Source organism: Moschus berezovskii, chromosome 14 (assembly GCF_049115385.1).
Source record: "Moschus berezovskii isolate FMDL1 chromosome 14, NW_MosBer_1.0, whole genome shotgun sequence".
NCBI classification, from domain to species: Eukaryota; Metazoa; Chordata; class Mammalia; order Artiodactyla; family Moschidae; genus Moschus; species Moschus berezovskii.
Window position 1 is genome coordinate 28,237,864 of NC_142473.1, and position 23,621 is coordinate 28,261,484.

The 23,621-nt window shown below is 38.9% G+C and overlaps 1 protein-coding gene and 1 pseudogene across 1 annotated transcript in view; one reads left to right on the forward strand and one right to left on the reverse strand.

The window, feature by feature from the left end:
* Window positions 1–23,362, reverse strand: part of ZW10 (zw10 kinetochore protein) — a 35,938-nt gene extending 12,576 nt beyond the window's left edge. Inside the window, exons 1-9 of the mRNA XM_055423046.2 lie at window positions 23,178–23,362; window positions 20,838–20,972; window positions 15,254–15,355; window positions 14,978–15,055; window positions 14,665–14,824; window positions 13,080–13,232; window positions 12,464–12,655; window positions 5,005–5,168; window positions 3,941–4,123 (exon numbers count right to left, since the gene is read on the reverse strand). Of these exons, the coding sequence (XP_055279021.2) occupies window positions 3,941–4,123; window positions 5,005–5,168; window positions 12,464–12,655; window positions 13,080–13,232; window positions 14,665–14,824; window positions 14,978–15,055; window positions 15,254–15,355; window positions 20,838–20,972; window positions 23,178–23,282 (1,272 nt within the window). The 5' untranslated portion in view covers window positions 23,283–23,362. The remainder of the gene's footprint in view (window positions 1–3,940; window positions 4,124–5,004; window positions 5,169–12,463; window positions 12,656–13,079; window positions 13,233–14,664; window positions 14,825–14,977; window positions 15,056–15,253; window positions 15,356–20,837; window positions 20,973–23,177) is intronic.
* LOC148775553 (large ribosomal subunit protein eL42-like) lies at window positions 19,913–20,356 on the forward strand (annotated as a pseudogene).
* Window positions 23,363–23,621: the final 259 nt, after the last annotated feature.

The window sequence follows — 23,621 nt, forward strand, 5'->3', positions numbered from 1 at the left end:
TCGGACACGACTGAGCGACTGAACTGAACTGAGCTGAAAGAGAAGAACGGGGCTTCCCTGGTGGCTCAGCAGTAAAGAATATGGCCTGCAATGCAGAAGACACTGGTTTGATTCCTAGGCTGTGAAGACCCACTGGAGGAGGGCATGGGAACCCACTCCAGTATTCTTACTTGGAGAATCCCATGGACAAAGAAGGCTGGGAGCTGACAGTCCACGGGGTCGCAGAGTCGGACACGACTAAAGCAAGTGAGCACACACACACGAAGGGAAGAATACTAGGCCTCTAGTCTGGAAACATCAGTGATATTTTCTACCCTAACTTGAAACAAAGTCATTTAACCTCTCTTGACCTCAATTTTCTCATTGCAATATGAAGAAATTGCACTAAAATAATGGTTTTTAAATCTTGCTTCTCAAAGATGCCTCAGGAGCCAAAAAAAAGTTGGGGGAAGATTAAGCAGGTGGAAGCAGCAGGTTCCTACCTCAAGACGAGCTGCTCTGCTCAGCACATACTGGACCTCTACGGAAAATTTCTGATAGAAAAAGTTCAAGTTTTTTTCAAGTCTTAAAAAAACATTAAAGTCATCAGACTTGCCATCTATATATAACATTTGTATACTATCTATTTTATAGGACTGTTATAACGTTTCAATGAGAATACAAATATCACAACCAGGGGAGGTGCCACTGGCCTTGAGCGGGGAGAGGCTAGCAATGCTATTGCACACCCTACAGGACAGGCTCCAGAACAAAGAATTACCTGGTCCCAAATGTCAACGGTGGCATTGCTGAGAAACTCAGATCTAGAGGAAGTGCTATCATTAGGATTTGGATATTTGGGAGGAAAATACAGTCTTAAAGAATGTCAGAACTAGTTGAATAGGGAGCTCAGAGATTATCTAGTTCAATTCTGTCATGTTACATAAAAGGAAACTGAGATCCAACAAGGCTAAAAGATTTAGCCCAGAGTCACAAAGCAATCTAGTAACAGTCTTATTTATAACAAGGGGTTATGAAAGAGCTACTGGGATATATATTAATTCATTACCAAATATTTACTGAGCACTAAGTACACAGTAGTAGGCACCGGGCACATTCTTGATGCTAGAGGTACAACACTAAACGAAACAGTAAAGAACAAAACAAACCAGAAAAACAGAAACCAAACCCCCACGCAGAGCATATTTTCTAGCAGGGAAAAACAATAATTCAGACAAAATATATACTGATAATAAGTATCATGAAATCAAAGTCACTCAGTTGTGTCCGACCGACTCTTTGGGACCCCTGGACTATACAGTCCATGGAATTCTCCAGGCCAGAATAGTGGAGTGCGTAGCCTTTCCCCTCTCCAGGGGATCTTCCCAACCTAGGGATTGAACCCAGGTCTCCGCATTATAGGTAGATTCGTTACCAGCTGAGCCACAGGAGAAGCCCAAGAATACTGGAGTGGGTGGCCTATCCCTTCTCTATAGAATCTTCTCAACCCAGGAATCAAACCTGAGTCTCCTGCATTGCAGGCAGATTCTTTACCAACTAAACTATCGGGGAAGAAAATCAAAGCAAGGAAAGAGTATACGAAATAGGGGAAGGCTTCCCTGATGGCTCAGATGGTAAAGAATCTACCCACAACGCGGGAGACCCTGGTTCAATCCCTCGGTCAGGAAGATCACCTGGAGAAGGGAATGGCTACCCAATCCAGTATTCTTGTCTGAAGAATTCCATGGACAGAGGAGCCCAGCGAGCTATAGTTTATGGGGTCACAAAGAGTCAGATACAACTGAGTGACTCTCAGTGGTAAAGAATCCGCCTGCCAATGCAGGAGACACGGGTTCGATCCCTGATCCACAAAGATCCCACATGCTGCAGAGCAACTCAGCCCATGCACCACAAGTATTGAGTCTGGACTCTAGAGCCTGGGAGCCACAACTACTGAAGCCTGCAGGCCTAGAGCCTGAGTTCTGAAACAAGAGAAGCCACTGTAATGAGAAGCCTGCACACTGTAACTAGAGAGCAGTCCCCACTCACTGCAACCAGAGAAAATCCCACACAGCAAAGAAGACCTAGCACAGCCAAAAATAAAAATAAATATATAAATAATTTAAAAAAAAAAAGAAATAGGGGGAGGTTACAATTTTAATAGTGGTCAGGTAACTTCCCTGGTGGTCCAGTGGTTAAAACTCTGTGCTTCCAATGCAAGGGCGGGGCGTGTGTTTGATCCCTGGCTGGGGAACTAAGATCCCACATGCTGAGCGGCACAGCCAAAGAAATATTTTTTAAAATAATGAATTTTTTAAAAAAAGTAAAATAGTGATCAGGAAAGGGAGCAGGTCTATAGCAACATTCCAAGCAGAGGGGGAAAGAGGTTTCAGAGTTCTGTAGCCAAGCTGTCCTGGCAAATGAAGAGAATGACTGAAGAGGAATGCCGTAGGAGATGCAGTCAGAGCAGCAATAGGGGACACATCACCCAGGGCCTTGCAGGCCACAGTAAGCCGACTGGGTGTTTCTCTGAATGAGACACGAAGTCAATGGGCTTTGTCACATAACTGACTTTCGTGTAAAAACCCTGCAGCCCAGTTCCCAGTACTGAGTGCATTTCAGTTTCCCTCATGTCCCCAGATTACACCAAAATGTGTTAATATCTGTGGAGCTCAAATGGCTAATTAAATATTTTACCGAAGCAGACACTACAACAGGGTAACCCCAGGAGAAAGGGGCGTGCAGAAAGCACAGAGGGGAGAAGAACATGGTCCTCTCAGTGGTAACAGAAAAGCAGCTGAGGAATTTTCTATGGGGTTAGTTAAGTCTATGTCTTCTTTAATCTAAATAACACTTATATTTGCTAAATATATACATGCAAGATATTAAAAACAAAAAGTACACAGAATTATCTAAGGTCAAAGGAGTAAATTACTCTCAATGCAAATTATAATTTGTCCACGGATTTTACAGATAACTGTTTATACCATACAAAGATCATATCTTTTTGTTTCCTTTTATTAACTTTAAAACTAGCACCTCTATTAGCCTAAGCACTGAAGTCAACATTTTTACAACAGGATATAATCTCTGGATATAACAGTACCTGTCACAAAATTGCATACTGAAAATTCAAATGTTATCACTTCATAGTCAAGAAAACTATAGGTTGATATACTCTATGATTTCAACAACAGTAATCCATTAAATTCATGTACACTTTTTCAATTTATACAACACTTTTATGTGTGTTATCTTATCTGGATCCCACAATACCCTATAAAAGAGGTAGGTCTTAGGACCCCTTTCAAAATGAGAAAACTAATGTTAAAAGACACTTACTCCTTGAAAGGAAAGTTATGACCAACCTAGACAGCATATTAAAAAGCAGAGACATTACTTTGCCAACAAAGGTCCAGAGTTGGACTGTGAAGAAGGCTGATCGCCGAAGAATTGATGCTTTTGAACTGTGGTGTTGGAGAAGACTCTTGAGAGTCCCTTGGACTGCAAGGAGATCCAACCAGTCCATTCTAAAGGAGATCAGTCCTGGGTGTTCATTGGAAGGACTGATGCTAAAGCTGAAACTCCAATACTTTGGCCACCTGATGCGACGAGTTGACTCACTGGAAAAGACTCTGGTGCTGGGAGGGATTGGGGGTGGGAGGAGACAGGGACGACAGAGGATGAGATGGCTGGATGGCATCACCGACTCAATGGACATGAGTTTGAGTGAACTCCGGGAGTTGGTGATGGACAGGGAGGCCTGGTGTGCTGTGATTCATGGGGTCGCAAAGAGTCGGACACGACTGAGCGACTGAACTGAACTGAATGTTTAAGAAAATTAATAACTCAACTCAGTGACCTCAGCAAATGTCACATGCTCTTCCACTCTACCACAATCATCTCAAAAATAAGCTGCTTCCTAACTCAATGTGATAAACTATAACCATCCCACCCATACCTTCACAGTGTTGTGAATTTCAGAGGTCATTAGGTTTCTAGCTGCCACAATCACATCCTGACATTTCTTGTTAGCAAAATGAGAATTGATATTACGGGCATATTTCAGCAAATCAGTAGTATCTCCTTTTAAAAACCTCATCTCCTTTAAGGCATTTTCAAATTCTTCAGTGGACTGTATGATCTAAGAAAGAAATGAAAGAAAAAGAAAGTAAAGAATTATATTGATATATTCCTTTTCAATATTAAAATTTCAAATCTAATGTACAGAAAAGAATAAGGAGCAGATGGTTATTTAAGTTTTAGAACAGACCATCCATTACTAGGTAGAAAACATTACATATTTAAATTCATCAGGAAGAGCATCTTCATTAGGAGTTTTTGACTCTGCTTAGTAAAAGTGAAACAAATTTTTTAGTAAATATACAGTAATTCCCCTCCCTTATCCTCAGTTTCAGTTACCCACAGTCAGCTACGGTCTGAAAATACTAAAAGAAAATTTCCAGAAACAAACAACTCCTAAGTTTTAAATTGTGCGCTGTTGAGTAGTGTGATGAAATATTGCACTGTCCTGCTGTGTTTTACCCACAGGATGTGAATCATCCTTTTGTACAGCATATCCGTGTTATATCTGCCCATTAGTATAGAAAAAACACTGCACATATATCTACAGTTCAATACTAACCACAGGTTCACGTCTTCACTGAGGGTCTTAGAACATACCCCAAACATAAGGGGGGACTTCTGTACTTATTTTAGTGTTTGAGGAAACACTAGAAAGAAGCCAAAAGGTAAAGCATTGCCTAGTAGCTACTAGAGCTGATACAAATATAAAAACAATTGTTTTTCAAAAGTACCTAATGAAAACATATTAATACTGAATAAGAAAGCATATTTCCCAATCAAAAGGCAGAAGGCCGGAAGAGAAATGAAGTTATAGGGAATTTGCATCCACACCTTATGAATAATTTTCTTAGAGAACAAATGATCTCTAAGATAAACAAACAACACTGACAAGAACCTGTGGTCTCTCCAAACCTTCAGTGACCACACCTCTGCTCTTACCTCTTCATACTGCTGTAACTTGCTGCTATTTGTCGGGATAGAATAAACCAAACAATCTTTAATAAGGCACTCAGATAGGTCCTCCCAGATCATGTCACCAAGCATTTCAGCCAATGTGATCTTAGATGTCTTTAAATTTTCTAGGTCAGCATCAAGAGGTAAATCTGAAATCAAAAGTTTTAAACAAGAAGCTATTCACACACCAGATATATTCTCAAATTCCCTACTTTTCTAGAACTCTTCAATTTTAAGATGACAGGGAAGAAAACAGCACAAGTAATTCTACCCTACTTCAACTAACTACGTGGGAAAATCATGACACACAATTATTATTGTATTTTCACTGTTCCGATGAGTCATCTGCAGTATAAGACTGCCCGCCTGTTCTCTGTAACAATTAGGTAGTACGCTATCTACATTATAATCATCCACTGCTAATCCATGGATCTGATTATATGACAAGCACTCAGAAGTTCTGCACACCAAGCTGAAACTAGTTTAGAATAAAATCCCATTTCTCCAATAATAAATGAACATACTTTTTCATCTCTGCAAAGGATCAGAGTGTTTATTCTAAGCAAAATATCAATAAATACCTTACATTATTATGTAAAATCTAGTCTGTCAAACGGACTTCAATATCTCTTCCACAGTATATTTTATGGTGGTTTTTTCTAACATATTTTGAGGAAGTTAATTAATTAACTGCTTCCCTTATGGCTCAGCTGGTAAAGAATTCACCTGCAATGTGGAAGACCTGGGTTCAATCACTGGGTTGGGAAAACGCCCTGGAGAAGGGAAAGGCTACCCACTCCAGTATTCTGGCCTGGAGAATTCCAGGGACCATATAGGCCATGGGGTAGCAAAGAACTGGACATGATTGAGCAACTTTCACTATTAATTAACTAAATAGTATAAGAGAACCTTGAAAGAAAGTGGCCATACTGCCTCAAAGGCTTGAGCTCTCTTATACTATCAGGCGTCTAGGCCTGCACTGTTTGATATGACGGCAAGCAGCCACAGTTTGCTACTGAGCACACGACATGGGGCTAGTGTGACTGATGAACTCAATTGTTTTAAATTTTAAGTAATTTCAAAAACTGGAAGCAAAGGTGTGTGGTTATAATGGGTAGCATAAGGAAGCCTTATGGTGATAGGCTAGTTTTTGTATCTTGATTGTAATGGCAGGTACATGAATCTACCCAGGTCATAAAATTGCATAGAACTATTCACACACACAAATCAGTGCAAGGAAAACTGGAGAAATCTGAATAAGCTCTGTGAATCGTACCACAGTCCATTTCCTGGTTTTGATCCTATACTATGGTTACACAAGATGCTAACACTGGGGAAAGCTGGGTGAAGGGTATATGGGATCTCTACACATTTTTTGAATAAAAATTTTAAACTGAAAAAAAAAAAAAAGGAAGTAGCGTAAAACACGTTTCTGTTAAACACAATTTTGTTGCTTTGATAAGACCACATCTCACTTTAGCCAGTGTTCTTGCTGGGAGAATCCCAGGGACGGGGGAGCCTGGTGGGCTTCCGTCTATGGGGTCGCACAGAGTCAGGCACGACTGAAGTGACTTAGCAGCACTTTAGCCATAGCATCACGTATGTGCACTGTAGTGCTCATTTCAGGCACGTATATTACTTCTAGTATTTCATATAAACACATTTTCGATGTAGTCAAAGTAAACAGATTCATTCCACTCCAATGACTTTGTTTCCCTATGCATCAGTGTAGCATTGTAATGTGTGTACTTGAATGTTCTGTGCATACCACACAGGTTACAGTGATAACTATATGAACTGAAAAAAGGAGTCAAATGAAGTGCTTATTATTTTCATTATGATATATTTTTCTCATTTAAGAAAATAACTAAACAAACCTTCAAATTTAAAACTAAAATATACTATTGATGCAGAATCAAGTGAAGATGCAAAAATTAGAGGAAGTGGTAGAAACAGTAAAGGAAAAAAGAGACTGGAAGAAAATATACCACGAATTTTACAACAAATGGCAGTGCAACTTGCTAAAACAGAGCAAGGCAAAATTTTGCTATGCAAAAAAATTTTTAAGATGATAAAGCAGACAATATTAGGAGACATTTTCAGCAAATATATTAGGAATTTGTCAAGCTTCCTCTCAAAAAAGAATTGACAAAATTAGTCGCCTGAAATCACAATTAAATGTCCAACCAAAAATGCGATTTTAACGGGATCTGAGCTCATGGAAAAGACCCTGATGCAGGGAAAGACTGAAAGCAGGAGAAGGGGATGACAGCGGATGAGATGGTTGGATGGCATCACTGACGCAATGGATATGAGTTTGACTAAGCTCCAGGAGTTGGTGATGGACAGTGGAGCCTGGCATGCTGCAGTCCATGGGGTCGCAGAGTCAGACACGACTGAGCAACTCAACTGAACTGAACTGAGCTTGTAAATTTAGCTAGTGATAAAATGATTTGATAAAATCATTCTGTTTTCTCTGTGTGTACATTTTGATATCAAGTTTATGTTTGTTTTTAAAAAATTAATCAGGATACTTATCTATCCTTTTCTATTGACCAAAAGAGCTTGATTATCAAAAGGATTATGTGTAATTTGAAGGGAACCTAGAATTTAGCCATAAACTTTATGTGCCTAATGGTGACCTTTTAAATAGGAAATCTTTAACAACCTTTCAAATTTCTTCTACAACTATTTGTATGTTCAGAGTCTCTACTTCTCGGTAAATTTTAGAAAATCAACACTACTAACGTTTCTAAAGAAAAAGGGTAATTTTCCCTCTCCATATCCACAAGTTTCTCTGTCTTTCTGTGCCCAAGTAATCAGTGTTAAGAGTTTGGTTTGTATTCTTCCTCCCTGACATTTATAATACACACACTTGATATAGATCAAACTGTGTCCCCCACAATTCACATGTTGAAGCCCTAGTCCCCAGTGTAACTGCATTTGGAGACAGGACTCACCTTTAAATAGGTCATACGGGTGGAGCCCTGCCCTTAATTCACTATGACTAGTGTCCCTCTAAGAAAAGGAAAGACATCAGGGATAAGAATGCAGAGAGGAAAGGACATGTGAGGACAGTGAGAAGACTGCTAAGCAAGAAGAGAGGACTCAGGAGAAATCAAATCCACTAACACTTTGATCTTGGACTTCCAGCCTCCAAAACTGCGAGAAAATAAATTTCTGCTTTTTAAGTCACAAAGCCTGTGGTATTTTGTTATGGAAGCCCTGGTAAACTAATATAATACTCAAATAAGGAGCTACACTTCCATTTTTATAAAATGGGTTCTTGCCATTGATTTTATACTTAACTTTTTATCCCTTAAAAATAGATCATGGCCATCTCTGAGGTATCTAGCTCTACTTCACTTCTTTTTAATAGCTGAATAATACTCCATACTATGGCTCAACTGTAAGTTATACAACCATTCTTCAGATGACACTCATTCCAGCATGCAAGTATATACAGTACTTACACAGGCAAACATACATACTGTTGATATGACATCTGTAAGGAATTAAAAAGTGGGCTACCTGGGTCAAAGGGATGAATATCTTAGCATAACTATGGTGCTTCAGATTACTTGCTAAAAAACACTCACAAAAGCAATGAAGGAGCCTACCTTTCCATTTTCTTACCAAAAGTGTCTTACACAGATCTCTGAATTTTGTCAGCCTTAAGGGTGGAAATTTCTACTCTGATGGTGTGATTTCCATTCCACTATTAGGGAGATTAAGCAACACATATTTTTATGTTTATTAATAATTTGAACCTTTTCTTCCATAAATTGCCTATTCATATTTTTTACGCTTTTTCTGTTACTATGTTCTCTCTTTCTTTGGAAAAAAATCTTTAAATCAACTCTTTGTCTGTCAAACGCACTGCAGATATTTTCTCCCCATATAATATAATCTTTGTTTATGGTACTGTTTACCATACAGAATTTGACATTTATACACAGTCAAATTTGTCAGTCATTTCCTTTATGTATTCGGAGCTTCCTGATAATATTTAAGTATTCTTGTGAATTTTCTTCCAACACTTTTATCGTTCTACTTTTTGCATATAAGGCTTTAATCCGTCTGGAATGTATCTCTGAAGTACGAAGCAGGAATCTAACTTTGTCTCATTCCACATAGCCGGTTTTGCTAGCACTATTATTTAATAAACTGTATGCCCCACTAAACTAAAATGTGACTGATCAAATGGTAAATTCTCTTTTATTCCTGGGTCTACTTCTGGACTCTTTTTCATTCCACTGAACTTATGTCAAAAACATAGTTTTAATTATAAAATTCTCCAACTAGAGTTTTTCAAATCTTCACTGGCAAGTCTCATATTTTTTGATGTAAGCTCTAGAGTAATTCATTTGTCCAGTTCAAAAAATATATAACAAGCAACTGATTGGAAATGTATTAAATTTATATGTTATTTTGGAATGAGTTGACAATTTTTTGAGATTGTCTTCTAATCCATGATAGCCTCCCTTCCCTTTATGCCCTCAATAAGTTTTATGCTTTCCTTTACATATATTCTTTCTATTAAATTTATCTTTAAGAATTTAATAGATTATGTTGCCATTGTAAATAAGATATCTTTATATTTTATAACTGATTGTTGCTAGAGAGAAGAAATCTGATTTTTATAGATTTATACTGTACCTAGACAACTTAGTAAATTTCTTACTAATTATAAAAGTTTTAGTAGTCTTTTGGTTTTTTAGGTACACAATCACATCATTTACAAGTAAATTCTTCTCTTTAATATTCATACTTATTTTCTCTTCTTTGAATCAGGAATAACACCTAAAACAGTGTTAACAAATACTAATGCCAGTGTGCATTCCTGATTTAAAACTGATTTTAATGGAAATAAATGGGGCTTTTTTTTAATGGTTTCACATATTTAAGATGATTTCTTCTGGGCAGATTCCTAGAAGTTGAAATCTTGGTTTAAAGATACAAACATTTTAAGACTTTTTATATATTTTGCCAAATTATTTCCAAAAGAATTTTTTATCCTCTTTTTAATAATTCCTTTGCTGTTGGTACAATGATGCTTAGTAATAAAGAAAACTTAGAAGTAAAAAACACATATTTAAAAGATGAAAGGAGCATATAACCAAAGACAAACATAAGAGAGAAGGTAAAAACCTTTATGAAGTTCCTAACTAAAATGCAAAGAGAGTAGAGGACTCCAAAAAGAACTAAGGCTACAAAGGATGATCCTCAGCTAATAGTTAGGGGAAGAAGAAACCATTAAATAAAAAAAAAATCCCCATTTATTTCCATTAAAATCAGTTTTAAGTCAGGAACGCACACTGACATTAATATTTGTTAACATTGTTTTAGGTGTTATTGCTGATGCAAAGAAGAGAAATTAAGTATGAAGAAAGGGAATATTGACTGAAAGATAAAAAAGAGATGAGAAGCGAACCTAGCAACAGTGAGCTAGTTGTCTTCTGCTCTGAATATCCTGGGTGCAAAGAAAAGTTACAAACACAGTGGATTGAGCGCTTAAAGGACCAATGTCAACCTGAAAAGACATTCCAGGGTGCTCCCAGAGCACCCTCCAATCTAGCCCTATCCTAGGTTAACAGTGCCATCACTGACTTAAGCTACAAGAAAACATGATTATCAAATTTGCATTCAACATGAAGTAGAAAGGATAGTTAACTCACCGCAAAATTTTATCAAGTAAAATCTAACAAAGATTAATGTTTAACTGTAAAAAGTCAAGTGTAAGACAGGAAAGCAGTCATTTGCACCGAGTATAACATGGGATTTTCATTTACATCAAGCTCAATAAGTTAACTGTGTAAAAACAGCCTTTGGCTATACTAACAGAAACCTGAAACTGAGACGGAAGGAGTGAATAATCCTCCCATACTAATCTGAATTGGTTCAGACTATATCTAGAATACTTTGTTCTGTTTTGAACACCATACTATAATAAAAAGGACTATGGAAGAAATGGAATATATCCATAGAAGATCACTGAAGATAAGAAGATCTAGCATTATTTCATTTAAAAAAAAGTAAAGATGGTGGTAAGATGTAGGGGACATAATAACAGAGACTGGAAATAATTTCAAAGACCGATTTCAAAGAATTAGACTTCTATACGGCTCCACATAGTAGAAACAGCATCAGTAAAGCACATATTACAGCGCAATATATTTTGAACATATTTTTTAAACAACTACCCTGAAGATTTAATTTCCAAAAAAGGCATTTTGGTAAGAGTATTTAATATAGAAAAGAGACACAATTTTGAAAAAAAAAACAAAAACTTGACAGTACTCAGAGCTGCACAGAGGTTAGGACAGACTCTCAAAAGGTGCTCAGGTTTGTTGTGACCAGTTGATGGGAGTGTTACAGAGGAGAGTCAAGCCTCAGAGATATCTCGATTGATTACCTTTCTAGCTCCTTCCACCCCTTGGACTCTTTGTTTACAACCTTTTGTTATATCTAATAAAAACAAGAGTACATTATCTCCCTAAGTAAAGGAACAAGAAGAAAACTACCTTGGATTTTTGCAGTTCATGCAAGTCTTGAAATTTTTTATTCTCTGCTATCAAAACTAGAAAGAATTCCTTGCTTTACATATAAATTATTTATATATAAATGAAGAATGTCTATATGTATACAACTGAGTCACTTTGCTGTACAGCAGAGATTGGCACAACACTGTAAATTAAATATACTTTAATAAAACATAATAAATTATTTATATATAAATAAATTATGTGACTGCCAGGAAGGCTTACAAACAATAGCAGCATTTCTTTTTTTTATTTTTTCCACAGCAAGAGTGCTTAATTTGACTATTCAATAAGACAACAGAGAAAAGCAAAAAGAAGGTAAGTCAAATAGACGAAAATGACAGTATTATAATAAAAAAACAGAAGAAATTTTACTTTTAATAGTGTGACAGCCAAAAAATGATTCAAGCAACACAGAAACTGGTTGTTTCAAGGGTGAATATACAAAGGTCTAACCAGAAGGCTAAGTTGGAATGAAATTCATGTCCTATGTTAAACTGTTTGTTTATATGAACTAGGTTGATGGGGATTTTCCCTCCGACATACATAAAACAGCACTTAGTTAATTTCTGCTTTTCCTATAATTAACCAGAAGTCCCAAAATATGATGTCCCTAGAAGTCCCATAAGAGAAATGCATCCCAAAATCCAACTATATATTACAAACAAAGAATATGAGGTACCACTGATGACCTTACCTGTCAACAATAGGCAGAGAAGGAAAGCAAAACAGAGCAAGAAATGGAAAGGTAACTACTTTTTTCCCATGACATAATTTACTCGCCTCCATCCTCCATTCACTCAGAATGGCGGCATTTTTGTCCACTTTTTAAAATAATATTTACTTTCAAATACCTCATCAACTTTTCCAAAATATGAAAGCATGGCCTTGGGAATACATACCTAAAAGTTGTTTCTGGACCACTTCCAGTACCAGTCTGATCTTGGCAAAAACTTCAGATGGTGATGGATGTTCCAAGTCAGTCATCACAGATTCAAACCGAATGATGGTGATGTTAGGTTGGCTTTCTATCACGGCAAGAAGGGATGGGCAAGATGCCAGAGGCTTAAGGATATACTTCAGCAGCATCTGACCTGAAAGTTATATGAACACTTATTAAAAAAAATCACGTGAAGACACTTGAGAAAAAAAAAGATCTTTGAGCCTAACAACAAAAAAACATATACCATGACATTATACAACACCCATATGCACTGCAAGTTTTCCCACTGAAGCTTCCCAGGTTGTCTACAGATTTTTATTTAAATTATTAAAAAATAAAAAACACCAGCAGCTAGTTTGATAAAAAAAAAAAAGAGAAAAGAAAAAAGGAAAGGATCTAAGCCCTTAATGAAAAGGGTAATATTTATAACAATTCTACTTAATGAATCATGAAGCCAAACCTTATGATCCATCATCAATATCATTCAGAGAATACTTGTTAATTTTTCCTGTCATTCCTTTAACATTGGACTTTCTGAAAATGTCATGTAAATGAAACAAGGTAGGATGTCTTACCAAATGACTTAAGCTTGGTATGTAGCTCTCCAAGAAGAGAAAATGCCAAAAGGACAGAACTGATTGGTGGCACAGGGTTCTTCTCTTCTTTCTGAGATTGTTCAGTGCATAAATGAAGCTCTGTTTGCAGGCAAGATTCCAAGTTGCTGTTATCTATGGAGAAGGGAAAAAATATCAGCTGTCTCAGGAATACAAGACGTTCCCATTTCTATTCCTGAGAGCCCACTGTCTACCAAGAGTCCAAAAAACGTGGTTTTAGTATAAAACATTTCTAATGCAAGCAAGTACAAATTACTTCATACAAGTCCTTGGCATCACTTTAAAACAAGAAATTACTTCTTTTGGTATGCTCAAAGAATCAAACTGAGTGCAAAGATGATGTACCTACAATAACTGCATATTAAATATGTATTGAGAACAGATAAACAACAAGGTCCTACTGTACAGCACAGGGAACTATATTCAATTTCCTATGATAAATCATAACAGAAAAGAAAATTTTTAAATGTGTGTGCATATATATATATATGTATAACTGCATCACTTTGCTGTCCAGAGGAAATTAACATACCACTGTAAATCAACTATACCTCAACAACAAAAAATATATTGAATGACTGAATGAAGGCAAAGAATAAAAAGTAAGATCCTAGTTTCAGTTAAGGCCTCCTCTTCTATGTTTCCTCTTATGAAGGAAAGAGAACAGCCTGCCAAACAAGTTGAACAACAAGGGTGTGTTACAACAAAGAATTGCCATCTTCTCTTAATTTTATAATCTGCTTGGAAATAGAATCTAAAGCTTCTGGATGACTTCCTTGAAAATACACATGGGGTCTGTGGGGGCGCGGAGTGCCTATGTACATACATACATACACACTGTATTTGAAGGCCAAAGTGGGTAAGGGGAAGGAAGAAAGGGGAGACTCTGAGGTTTCCTCTGAAACAGACTAGGTTTCAAGATTAAATGTTGGAAAATGTACTGGACTTAATGGCATGTCTTTCAATATACCCTCAGAGACTTTACTTTGTGTAAATAAGATATCTAAGAGATATCTCTCACACCCAGAGATGGGCAGAGGGGCTGACAGCCAAGTAGTATAAATAAAAGCCAGGGCCAGAGTTATCCCATTTCTCATGATTCTTCACCGATTTTCCCCAAGGACTGAAAAAATTGGGTCAAACTCCTATCCCATCGATCCCCTGTCTTCCTTAGCAAGAGAGAGAAAGGTCAAACAGTTTCTTTAAGCTTTTTAGAAAAGATAAACTGTTGGGATGAGGGCTCTGGGAATGAGCACACTCTACAATGGAGTAGAACTGTGGGCTTAAAGTGCTACCACCTCCTCTAGCTCACCCTCGTCTCATGGACCCCACCCTTTGCTTCCTAGAGAAAGGGACAGAAAGAGAAGTGCGAAGGAAGTAACAAGCATTTTGGTCCTAACAGCATTCTGCTTAAATGAGAACTCAATATAGAATTGGGAGATTAATAAATGAAGTCTTCTTCTCTCCCAATATAAAATATTTGGAATACATTCAGAAGCCAAGCTGGTTCAGGCAGATTCAAGCAGTTCACTGAGGTCAGCATCACCTTTTGATGGTGGGAACTTCCACACAATCAGCTTCTGCCACTCTTCTCCAAGGTGATAGAGTATGTTCTGTTTTTGTATTGTAAGCTCCATGCTGAGAGATTTCAATATTTTTAAGTCAAAGCATTTTCTGGATTTTAATAACTTCAAGCATTTCTGGGCCTGGCAGTGAAATGGAATCACTGTTAAACATTTCATCTGTACTCTAGGCAATCTAAATATATTTGTATAACAATAAGGAATACATGTGACACAAAATTTACGTAAAACAAGAGTAGCATTACTTGTTCATGCTTTAGAGAAAGTGTTTAATACCTCTTCTAGATGCTGAGCAGCAGAAATATACTTCTTTCCTGCTAATGCACAATTATATTCCTCAATAGCAGTAGAAAACTGAAAAGATAAGTATAGTTATTAGGTATTTTATCTGATACATCTTATTATTTCAAGTCTGTCTGCTTGTTTGTTTTTAAAATATGAAAAGAATAGCACACAGTCAAGGGATACTCATTAAACAACAAAACCAACTGGAGAAAAAACAAACAACTTTCTCACCACCAAAGCACTAAAGTTTGGTTTGAATTTACTGACCTCTCGTAGCTGTCTAAGCAAACAGAGGACTACTGAGTCTCTTTCCAACTGTTGCTTCAAGTCTGTAAATTCAGCAGTTGATACGTGAAGATCTCGGCGGACCTAATTCACAATTAAAGACAAGTACTTTTTAGCTATACTATACCTAAGAAATAAAGCACTTATTATAATCAATAAGCCTTATTAGCTGAATATAACTCATGATTAAATTTAAATGCTGGTTAAGAACGGAATAAAAATCATAGAATGTAGTAGGAAGAGACCTGAAGTGGTCCAAATGGCCCAAATCCTTGTCTTATGCAGAAACACCCACTGTCATCAACATAATATCCTCTTGTCAGCAACAAGTCTTAGTTTAAGCAGTTACCTCACATCAGAGAACTCACCCACCTGGATTACTAGAAGGGTATCCCCACGGCCAAGTGATAATTCACTCTAGAGTTCAATAGTTCTAACCAATAGGAAGATTTTCTTAGGTTAAATTAGGATCCACCTCCTATTCTGTCCTACCATTTCAGGGACTTTGCACTATCAATTATTTCCTCTTTTCTCTTTTACCTTTTACTAAATCATTCTTCGTTCACGAATTACATACTGATTCAATATCTACTAGAGGATGGCTCCTCCCATCAGATTGAAATATGTTAAAAACTCCCCCATCTTTAAGAAAAATATCAGTCAAATCCTTGTTTCTATGTCTAAAGCATGTATCAGCAGTACTTAACCATTCATCAGTACACTGTTATTCTCCTTCCCTTAGATCTAAGACACCAATTTCTAATCATTTTTCTCCTTGTTCTTTGGCCACTTCTTTTCATTTTCTTTTGGGACCTTCATTTTCCCTCTGATCACTTCACAGATACTGATATTCCTTTCTCCCCGGCCCTCTTATTACTCTGAACCAATGGTTCTCAAAAAATTAAACATTTTTTGCTCACCCCCATCCAGGGACATTTGGCAATGTCTAGACAGAGTCGGACACGACTGAAGTGACTTAGCAGCAGCAGCAGCAGTGACATTTTGGCTTGTTACAAGTGAGCGAGTTCTACTGGCATCCAGTGAGCAGAGGCCAGGGATACTCAATATCTAAACATCTTAAAATGTATAGGATCGCCGCCCCCCCACAACAAAGAATAATATCCAGTCCCAATCTAGGCATTCAACAGTGCCTAGATTGAAAAACCCTGCTCTATATACTCTCTCCATTCTCATAGTTTCAATTTCTAAGTGCGGCTCTCTCAAGTCCACACCATTTTCCTAAAATACAAATATGTATATAGAGGGGGTGATGTGCAAACTATCCTCTAAAATCCACTCTCTCATAGGAACAGCAATGTGGCTACCCAACTACACCATATGTTTTCACTGTCCTTCTCAGTCAGGTGTGACCATGTGACTAAGATCCCACCAGTGGAATATAAGCAGAAGTGATGTCTACCATTTCCAAATCTGGGTCTTAAGAAAACAGATGCATCTTCTCTGTGTCCTCTATTTTCTCTTAACCTCCAGATATCACTGGACATGGGGACAGACCAACTGCAACCACATAAACAACAACGAAATTCTAACGCAGTGCTTCTCAAACTATAACAGGCATATATACATATTGCTTGGTGAATCTTATTAAAATGCAGACTCAAATTCAGTAGGCCTGAGATGGGGTCTGAGATCCTCCATGTCTACCAAACCACCAAATGCTGCCAGTTCCACTGCTCTACAGACTGTTGGAAGACAATTTTTTAGGATTTTCTCACACTTCAGCACCATCTCGCAAGTTAAGCAATGGACTGTCTTTTGTTCTGAACTATCTTTTCAAAAATGTTTGTGCAGTAAACAAACATTTGAAAAACAGAAATAGTATTTCCCTTCATGACAAAAATCCAGCATCCTTACTACCCATTAGAAGACATTTATGCTGTCTAAGCTCAGGAGTTTTCTTCTCTCATGCAGCCCACCGCACACTGCCCTGTAGAAACTGGGGCTCAGGGTGCTGTGAAAAACGTTCAACCACTGGCTACTACTGTAGGGAACAGACTATCCACCACAGTACTTGACTCAGAATGCACTAGAATAGCCAGGCCCTGGGTTGTAGAATCAGCCTGCTAGCCTGGAGACCATCATTTAAAAATATGTATCTTGTTTGAGTCAATGCATTTCAAGTTTCTGGCCCTGCCCCATCTTTCTTTACAACAGTCTACCCTCCATCTTCATATAAGTCAACTGTGCAGCTCCGTTTGGATCTCATACAGGCAGCCCATATTTAAACTCAACCAAAACCTACTCCTCCTCAAGATTCTCTATTTCAGTGGATGGCACATCAATAACCTAGTTCCGCAGTTACCGGTAACTCCTCCATCTTTAACTCCTCATGTCAGCAACTCCCAAAGATCCTATATCTTTTGAAAGTCCCCAGGATTCATCCACTTTTCTCTTTGCCCATTGCCGCTGACTATGGTGAAGGTTGCAGCCTGTCTTGCCTGATTACTTTAACTGCCTGCTGATGCTTCAACTGCCTTCTCATTTCCCAGTCTCTTTTCCCTCAAGTCTTTTCTTCAAACTACAAGCAGAATGGGATTCCTAAAATTCAAATCTGACATCACTCCCCTACTTAAACTCCTCTAATGCTTCTACAGGGCAATCAAGAAAATCCTTACTACTTAAACTGACACACATGGTTCTGGCTTACCTTTTCCATCTCATGGCCCCTCCCACCACACTCTATAAACATCTGTCATATGGAATACGTGCAGATTACCAAAAGTGGTATCTCTCCACCACCTCCATGTTTCCTGTGCCTGCCTAAACATTTCTCCTTCTTCTTTAGCTTAATTACCTATCACTTCAGACTTTGGTTTGGACCCCAGTTTGTACAGGAAGACATCTTTAGCAACATCTCCTCTCTTTAACTGAATTATTCCTATTTAGTGTGTATTACATTATTTTATTCCTCTATAGCAGGCATGAGATTCACATTTTGAAATAAAAACCTATCTAGTTCAACAACTACCATAGTATCTGGCACCTTACAGATGCTCAGTAAATATATCAAATGACTGAATAAACCCTTTAGTCCACCTATTGAATTGAATTCCCCCTCTAGCCATAAATTTGAATCTTTCTCTCAAATGATAAGACTCCAAATATTGAAAGTGTTTCTCACAGCTAAATACCCCCAGTTTCTTCACTGTTCTTCAGATGATATGGTGATCAGGTCTGGACCCTCTCATCAAGACCAGTCATCTTCAAAAATACAACAATCAGAACTGAGTAAATCTTCAGTTGAGTCACTCAGTCGTGTCCGACTCTTTGCGACCCCATGGATCACAGCACGCCAGGCCTCCCTGTCTATCACCAACTCCCAGAGTTCACTCAAACTCATATCCATCGAGTCGGTGATGCCATTCAGCCATCTCACTCTCTGTCGTCCCCTTCTCCTCCTGCCCCCAATCCTTCCCAGCATCAGAGTCTTTTCCCGTGAGTCAACTCTTCACGTGAGGTTGCCAAAGTATTGGAGCTTCAGCTTTAGCATCAGTCCTGCCAAGGAACACCCAGAACTGATCTCCTTTAGAATGGACTGGTTGGATCTCCTTGCAGTCCAAGGGACTCTCAAGAGTCTTCTCCAACACCACAGTTCAAAAGCATCAATTCTTCGGCGATCAGCTTTCTTCACAGTCCAACTCTCACATCCATACATGACCACGGGAAAAACCATAGCCTTGACTAGACGGACCTTGGTTGGCAAAGTAATGTCTCTGCTTTTTAACATGCTATCTAGGTTGGTCAACTTTCCTTCCAAGGAGTAAGCGTCTTTTAATTTCATGGCTGCGATCAGCATCCACAGTGATTTTGGAGCCGAAAAAAATAAAGTCTGACACTGTTTCCACTGTTTCCACTGTTTCTCCATCTATTTCCCATGACGTGATGGGACCAGATGCCATGATCTTAGTTTTCTGAATGTTGAGCTTTAAGCCAATTTTTTCACTCTCCTCTTTCACTTTCATCAAGAGGCTTTTTAGTTCCTCTTCACTTTCTGCCATAAGGGTGATTGGCCAGTCATAATCTGGCCAGGAAAACGTACATAGTCCATTACTCTCTTGTTCCAGATACCTCATCTCTAATAACACAGTCTATGATTGCACTACTGACTTATTTGTCTGACAAATACCCTTGGAATATATTATTTGAACTGTGCCAGAGTTGCAGAGTAATGGATTTATTTTTATTAAAACCTCTAACCAGAATGACAGGTAAACTCACTGTTAAATAGATTTTAATAGCTAGTGATTTCCCCACTTGCAATTCAAGTTTTATACAGAACTTTTAAAAACACATCTGTTCCCTTTCCTTCTTTAGGAACTGTCACACAGAGAAGAGACTTGATGTCTTTCCTTTAGGACCTTGAGAATATCTCAACATCTTAATTTTGGATATCAATGCACCCTGAGTGAAAATTTAGAAATAAATGTACAAGACACCTACTCAATTTAAATCTCTAATATCAGCTTGATTTTTTTCAACTGCTTATTTTTCCTAAAAGAAAACTGTAAGGGAAAAGTCCTGGTGAGATAATATATATGAAAAGCATTTTTTTAATTATGAAGTGGATATTCCTGTTTCAACACTGGCTTACTCCTTTGTGATGACAGTGCTCTGGCAAACATGGTGAACATTCTTAAAAACTGCCAGACTTTTCATAAGAAGTACAGTAAGCACTAGCTTCATAAAGTGTAAAATGACACAGTACAAGATGGGCAGAGATTCCCTGCATGTCCAAGGAAAGTGGCCTTATGACAGGAAGTAGAGTGGTTGTGACTGGCAATCGAAGCCAATTTTCCACAAGAAAGCCAAATGACAAAGATTGTGCTGAAGCTTTAATATGTTGAGGCCAGCTGCAGATATAAGAGAATCGTGCCATTAAGAGATACAAGCATTTTAAAGTAGGAGATGATAAGAAACAAGGCCAAATGATTCACTTCTATGCTTTATCTGTTTTTATTATGAAGACATTAAAATCTTTAGGCTATTTTTTTAAATTTATAAAGTGAACTAAAATGCAAGACATTATTAGTATAGCCTAAAGTTTTTTATCATAAAAAAAACACTTTATAGTTTTGGAAAACATTTGTATTTTAAAACTGGAAGTTACCTTAGGGTCATCTAATTCAACTTCTATTCACCAATAAGGAAAGTGAGGTCTTTAAAAGTTGTATTAAGGACTTTCCTGGTGGTGGCTTCCCTGGTGGACTTCCCTGCAGTGACTAACAGGGCCAGTGCAAGGGGCCAGGGTTCAATCCTTGGCCAGGGAACTAGATCCAACATGCCACAGTTGAGACCTGGTGAGAAGGAAATGGCAACCCACTCCAGTGTTCTTGCCTGGAGAATCCCAGGGACAGGGGAGCCTGATGGGCTTCCGTCAATGGGGTCACACAGAGTCGGACACAACTGAAGTGACTTAGCAGCAGCAGCCAAATAAATAATTTTTCTTTTTTTAAAAAAAAAAAAAGTTGCAAACTAGGTTGTCTTCGGAATCAGGAAGCTGAAATTTCTCCCTACAAATCTATCCCACATAACAAACTGTTCTTACCTCACTCTCTATCCTAGATTTCAGCAAGTCAATGTCATCAGACAGCTTATCCACTTGGGTAACCAGGTCCTGTGCGCTCTGCATGCTAGGCAGGAATTCGCTATACTTCTTGCTGATCATACTGCACACCTCACCCTATTATACAAGAGAAAAATTACAATGAGATGGGTAGGGAATTCTTAAAATATATAGCTCGTCTTATGTTAGGTATCTTCCAAGTCAGGGCCTTTCTGCCAGTTACTCATACCCATTCACTTTCCCTCCAAGCCAATGGGTTTCTCTGAAAAAATCATTTCTCCTACCATTAAGAGTCCTATAACACAAGGATACAAGAAGACAATGATCAACAAATCTCAGCAGTGCCCAAGAATTGTACAAACCCTAAGAAAGAGAAAGGCAGAGCCAGAAATTCTCATTTTGAATCAAATCAGTTCAGACTACAGTCACTAATTTTAATCATATATCTAATAGGGAAAAAAGTGACTATCTGTAAAAAGTAAATAATCTGTATACCTCAATTGATTTATGAATTTCTATTTTCTTGCTTATAAAATTGCAAGACCTAATCTTAATTAATTCGGGCTTCCCAGGTGGCACTAGTGGTAAAGGATCCTCCTGTCAATGCAGGAGACACAAGAGACACAGGTTCTATCCCTGGGTTGGGAAGATCCCCTACAGTAGGAAACAGCAACCTGCTCTAGTATTCTCACCTAGAGAATTCCCTAGACAAAGGAGCCTGGCAGGCTACAGTACATGGGGCTATGGAGTTGGACACAACAGAGCGACTGAGCACACACAATCTTAAAACCCTTAAGTTGATCTGAGTTCCATTATCTCCTTTAACGCAAAATAATTTAATAAGTCATTGAATATTTTTCACTGAATTAGCCAATGTTTGGGAGAAAAGAATAAACGATGCTTGTGTGCATGCTCAGTTGCTCAGTCATGTCTGACTCTTTTGAACCCCACAGAGCGTAGACCACCAGGCTCTTCTGTCCATGGGATTTTTCTGGCAAGAATACTGTAGTGAGTTGCCATTTCATCCTCCAGGGGAGCTTCACAATCCAGGGATCGAACCCACGTTTCCTATGTCTCCTGCACTGCAGGCAGATTCTTTACCACTGAACCAGGGAAATTATGCTTGATCCAAATAAATTCCTTTTAGGTAGGAAAGATAGTATACACTTAAGTAATCAGAATACAGAAATACAATATAGCAAGAGTTCAGGTACTCCAGAAGCACAACTGAGAAACAGAGCACCTCTGCCTGAGGGTAAATGGGGATATTTTTCACACACGAAACTACATTCAAGAAGGAACTTGAAGAATGAGTAGAAATACTAACAGGTAAAAGATGGAGAGAAGGCAACACAAATAAAATCTGGGAACCAGGGGAAAAATGGGTCTGCTTGGAGAATAGAAAGTAACTCATCTCTCTGGATGGGAAAATTAACTGGAGAAAGGCAAGTTGGTTCCAGAATGGGGAGGAGCCTCGAGCGCCACCCTAGAGTAGCTTAACAGTTGGTCCTCTTTCCATCATATAAAAAGCAATGAAAAATCCTAAAGCCATATTCCAGGAGATACCAGTGACATGAATACTTAACACTTAGGAAATCATTTTGGCAAAATAAAACCATTTTTGTGCCTTTATGGTTCAGTGCCAAACTTGCTCTCTTAAATCCACAGGGTATACATCTTTGTAAGATGTTTAAGAAAGCAACAAAGATGCGGCAAACAACAAATGTAATGACAGTAGTACCAAGTGAAACTGCGTGTGGTTGGGTGCCTTTTGTTTTTGTATCAATCGCAAGACAGCAAGGTCCAAACAAGTGCTGTTCACGTGTTTTATAACATTCGGCATAGTCTCAAAGGCCTGGGGGTGAAGAGAGTTGAGTTTGATAAAGTACTGATACGTTTTTAATAACAAAAAATTCAGGGAGGAGAACGGTACAATCCTCCCAAAGCTATCACATTCATCCAGGAATCATACAGAGGAGGAAACCGCACACCGAAGAGGGGTGGGGTGACTCTGCCCTCATTTCTATCCAGCTGCTATCCCCCGCTCCCTAGACGCCTCGGGCTTCCAGTCCCGAATTCCCGGCTCCGCTGGTCTCCACCGCCTTCCCCTCGTCCCCCTACCCCACACCTCCCCAGCCTAACCCCACTCCCAATCCTGCCCCAGCCACCGCCTCTTCCCACCGTCCCAGCCTCCTCGGCTCCGCAGTCCCCAGTCCCAGTCCGGAATCCCCTCTAAGTCCCCTTCTCACCCCACAGACTTGAACCCACTCCGGCTCCTCCCTCCGTCCCTTTACAGTCAGCCGCCCGCTGCTCCGGCTTCACCTTGATTTCTTCCACCCGCTGGGTCAGGCGACTGATCCGAGTGCCCAGATCCTCCTTCTCCAGCCTCCCGGAGTGTGCCAAGACTTCCGTCACGAACGAGGCCATCGCCACCACAAGAACCAAAACTGACAGGATCCCTCGCAGACAGCGCGGCAGCTCCCGTCCCGCCGGCTGCCTTGGCGCGCGGCCTGCCGGGAAACGGAGTCTCGCGTGGCCCAGATCTCCTCACGAAAAGCGATGGCCGCACTACAACTCCCAGCAGGCATCGCGGCTATCCTGGCGGGGACTTTTCCACGGTGTCCCGTAGTTGGCAAACTGTGCGTAGACGCGTTTACTGGCTCCTTTGAAATAGTTGGTCTTTTCCCGCCGGTTTTTCACTAGAAGTGAAATGGTTTTATTTAATAACCAGTCCCAAGTGAACCTTTCTCAATTGCAAAACGCTTT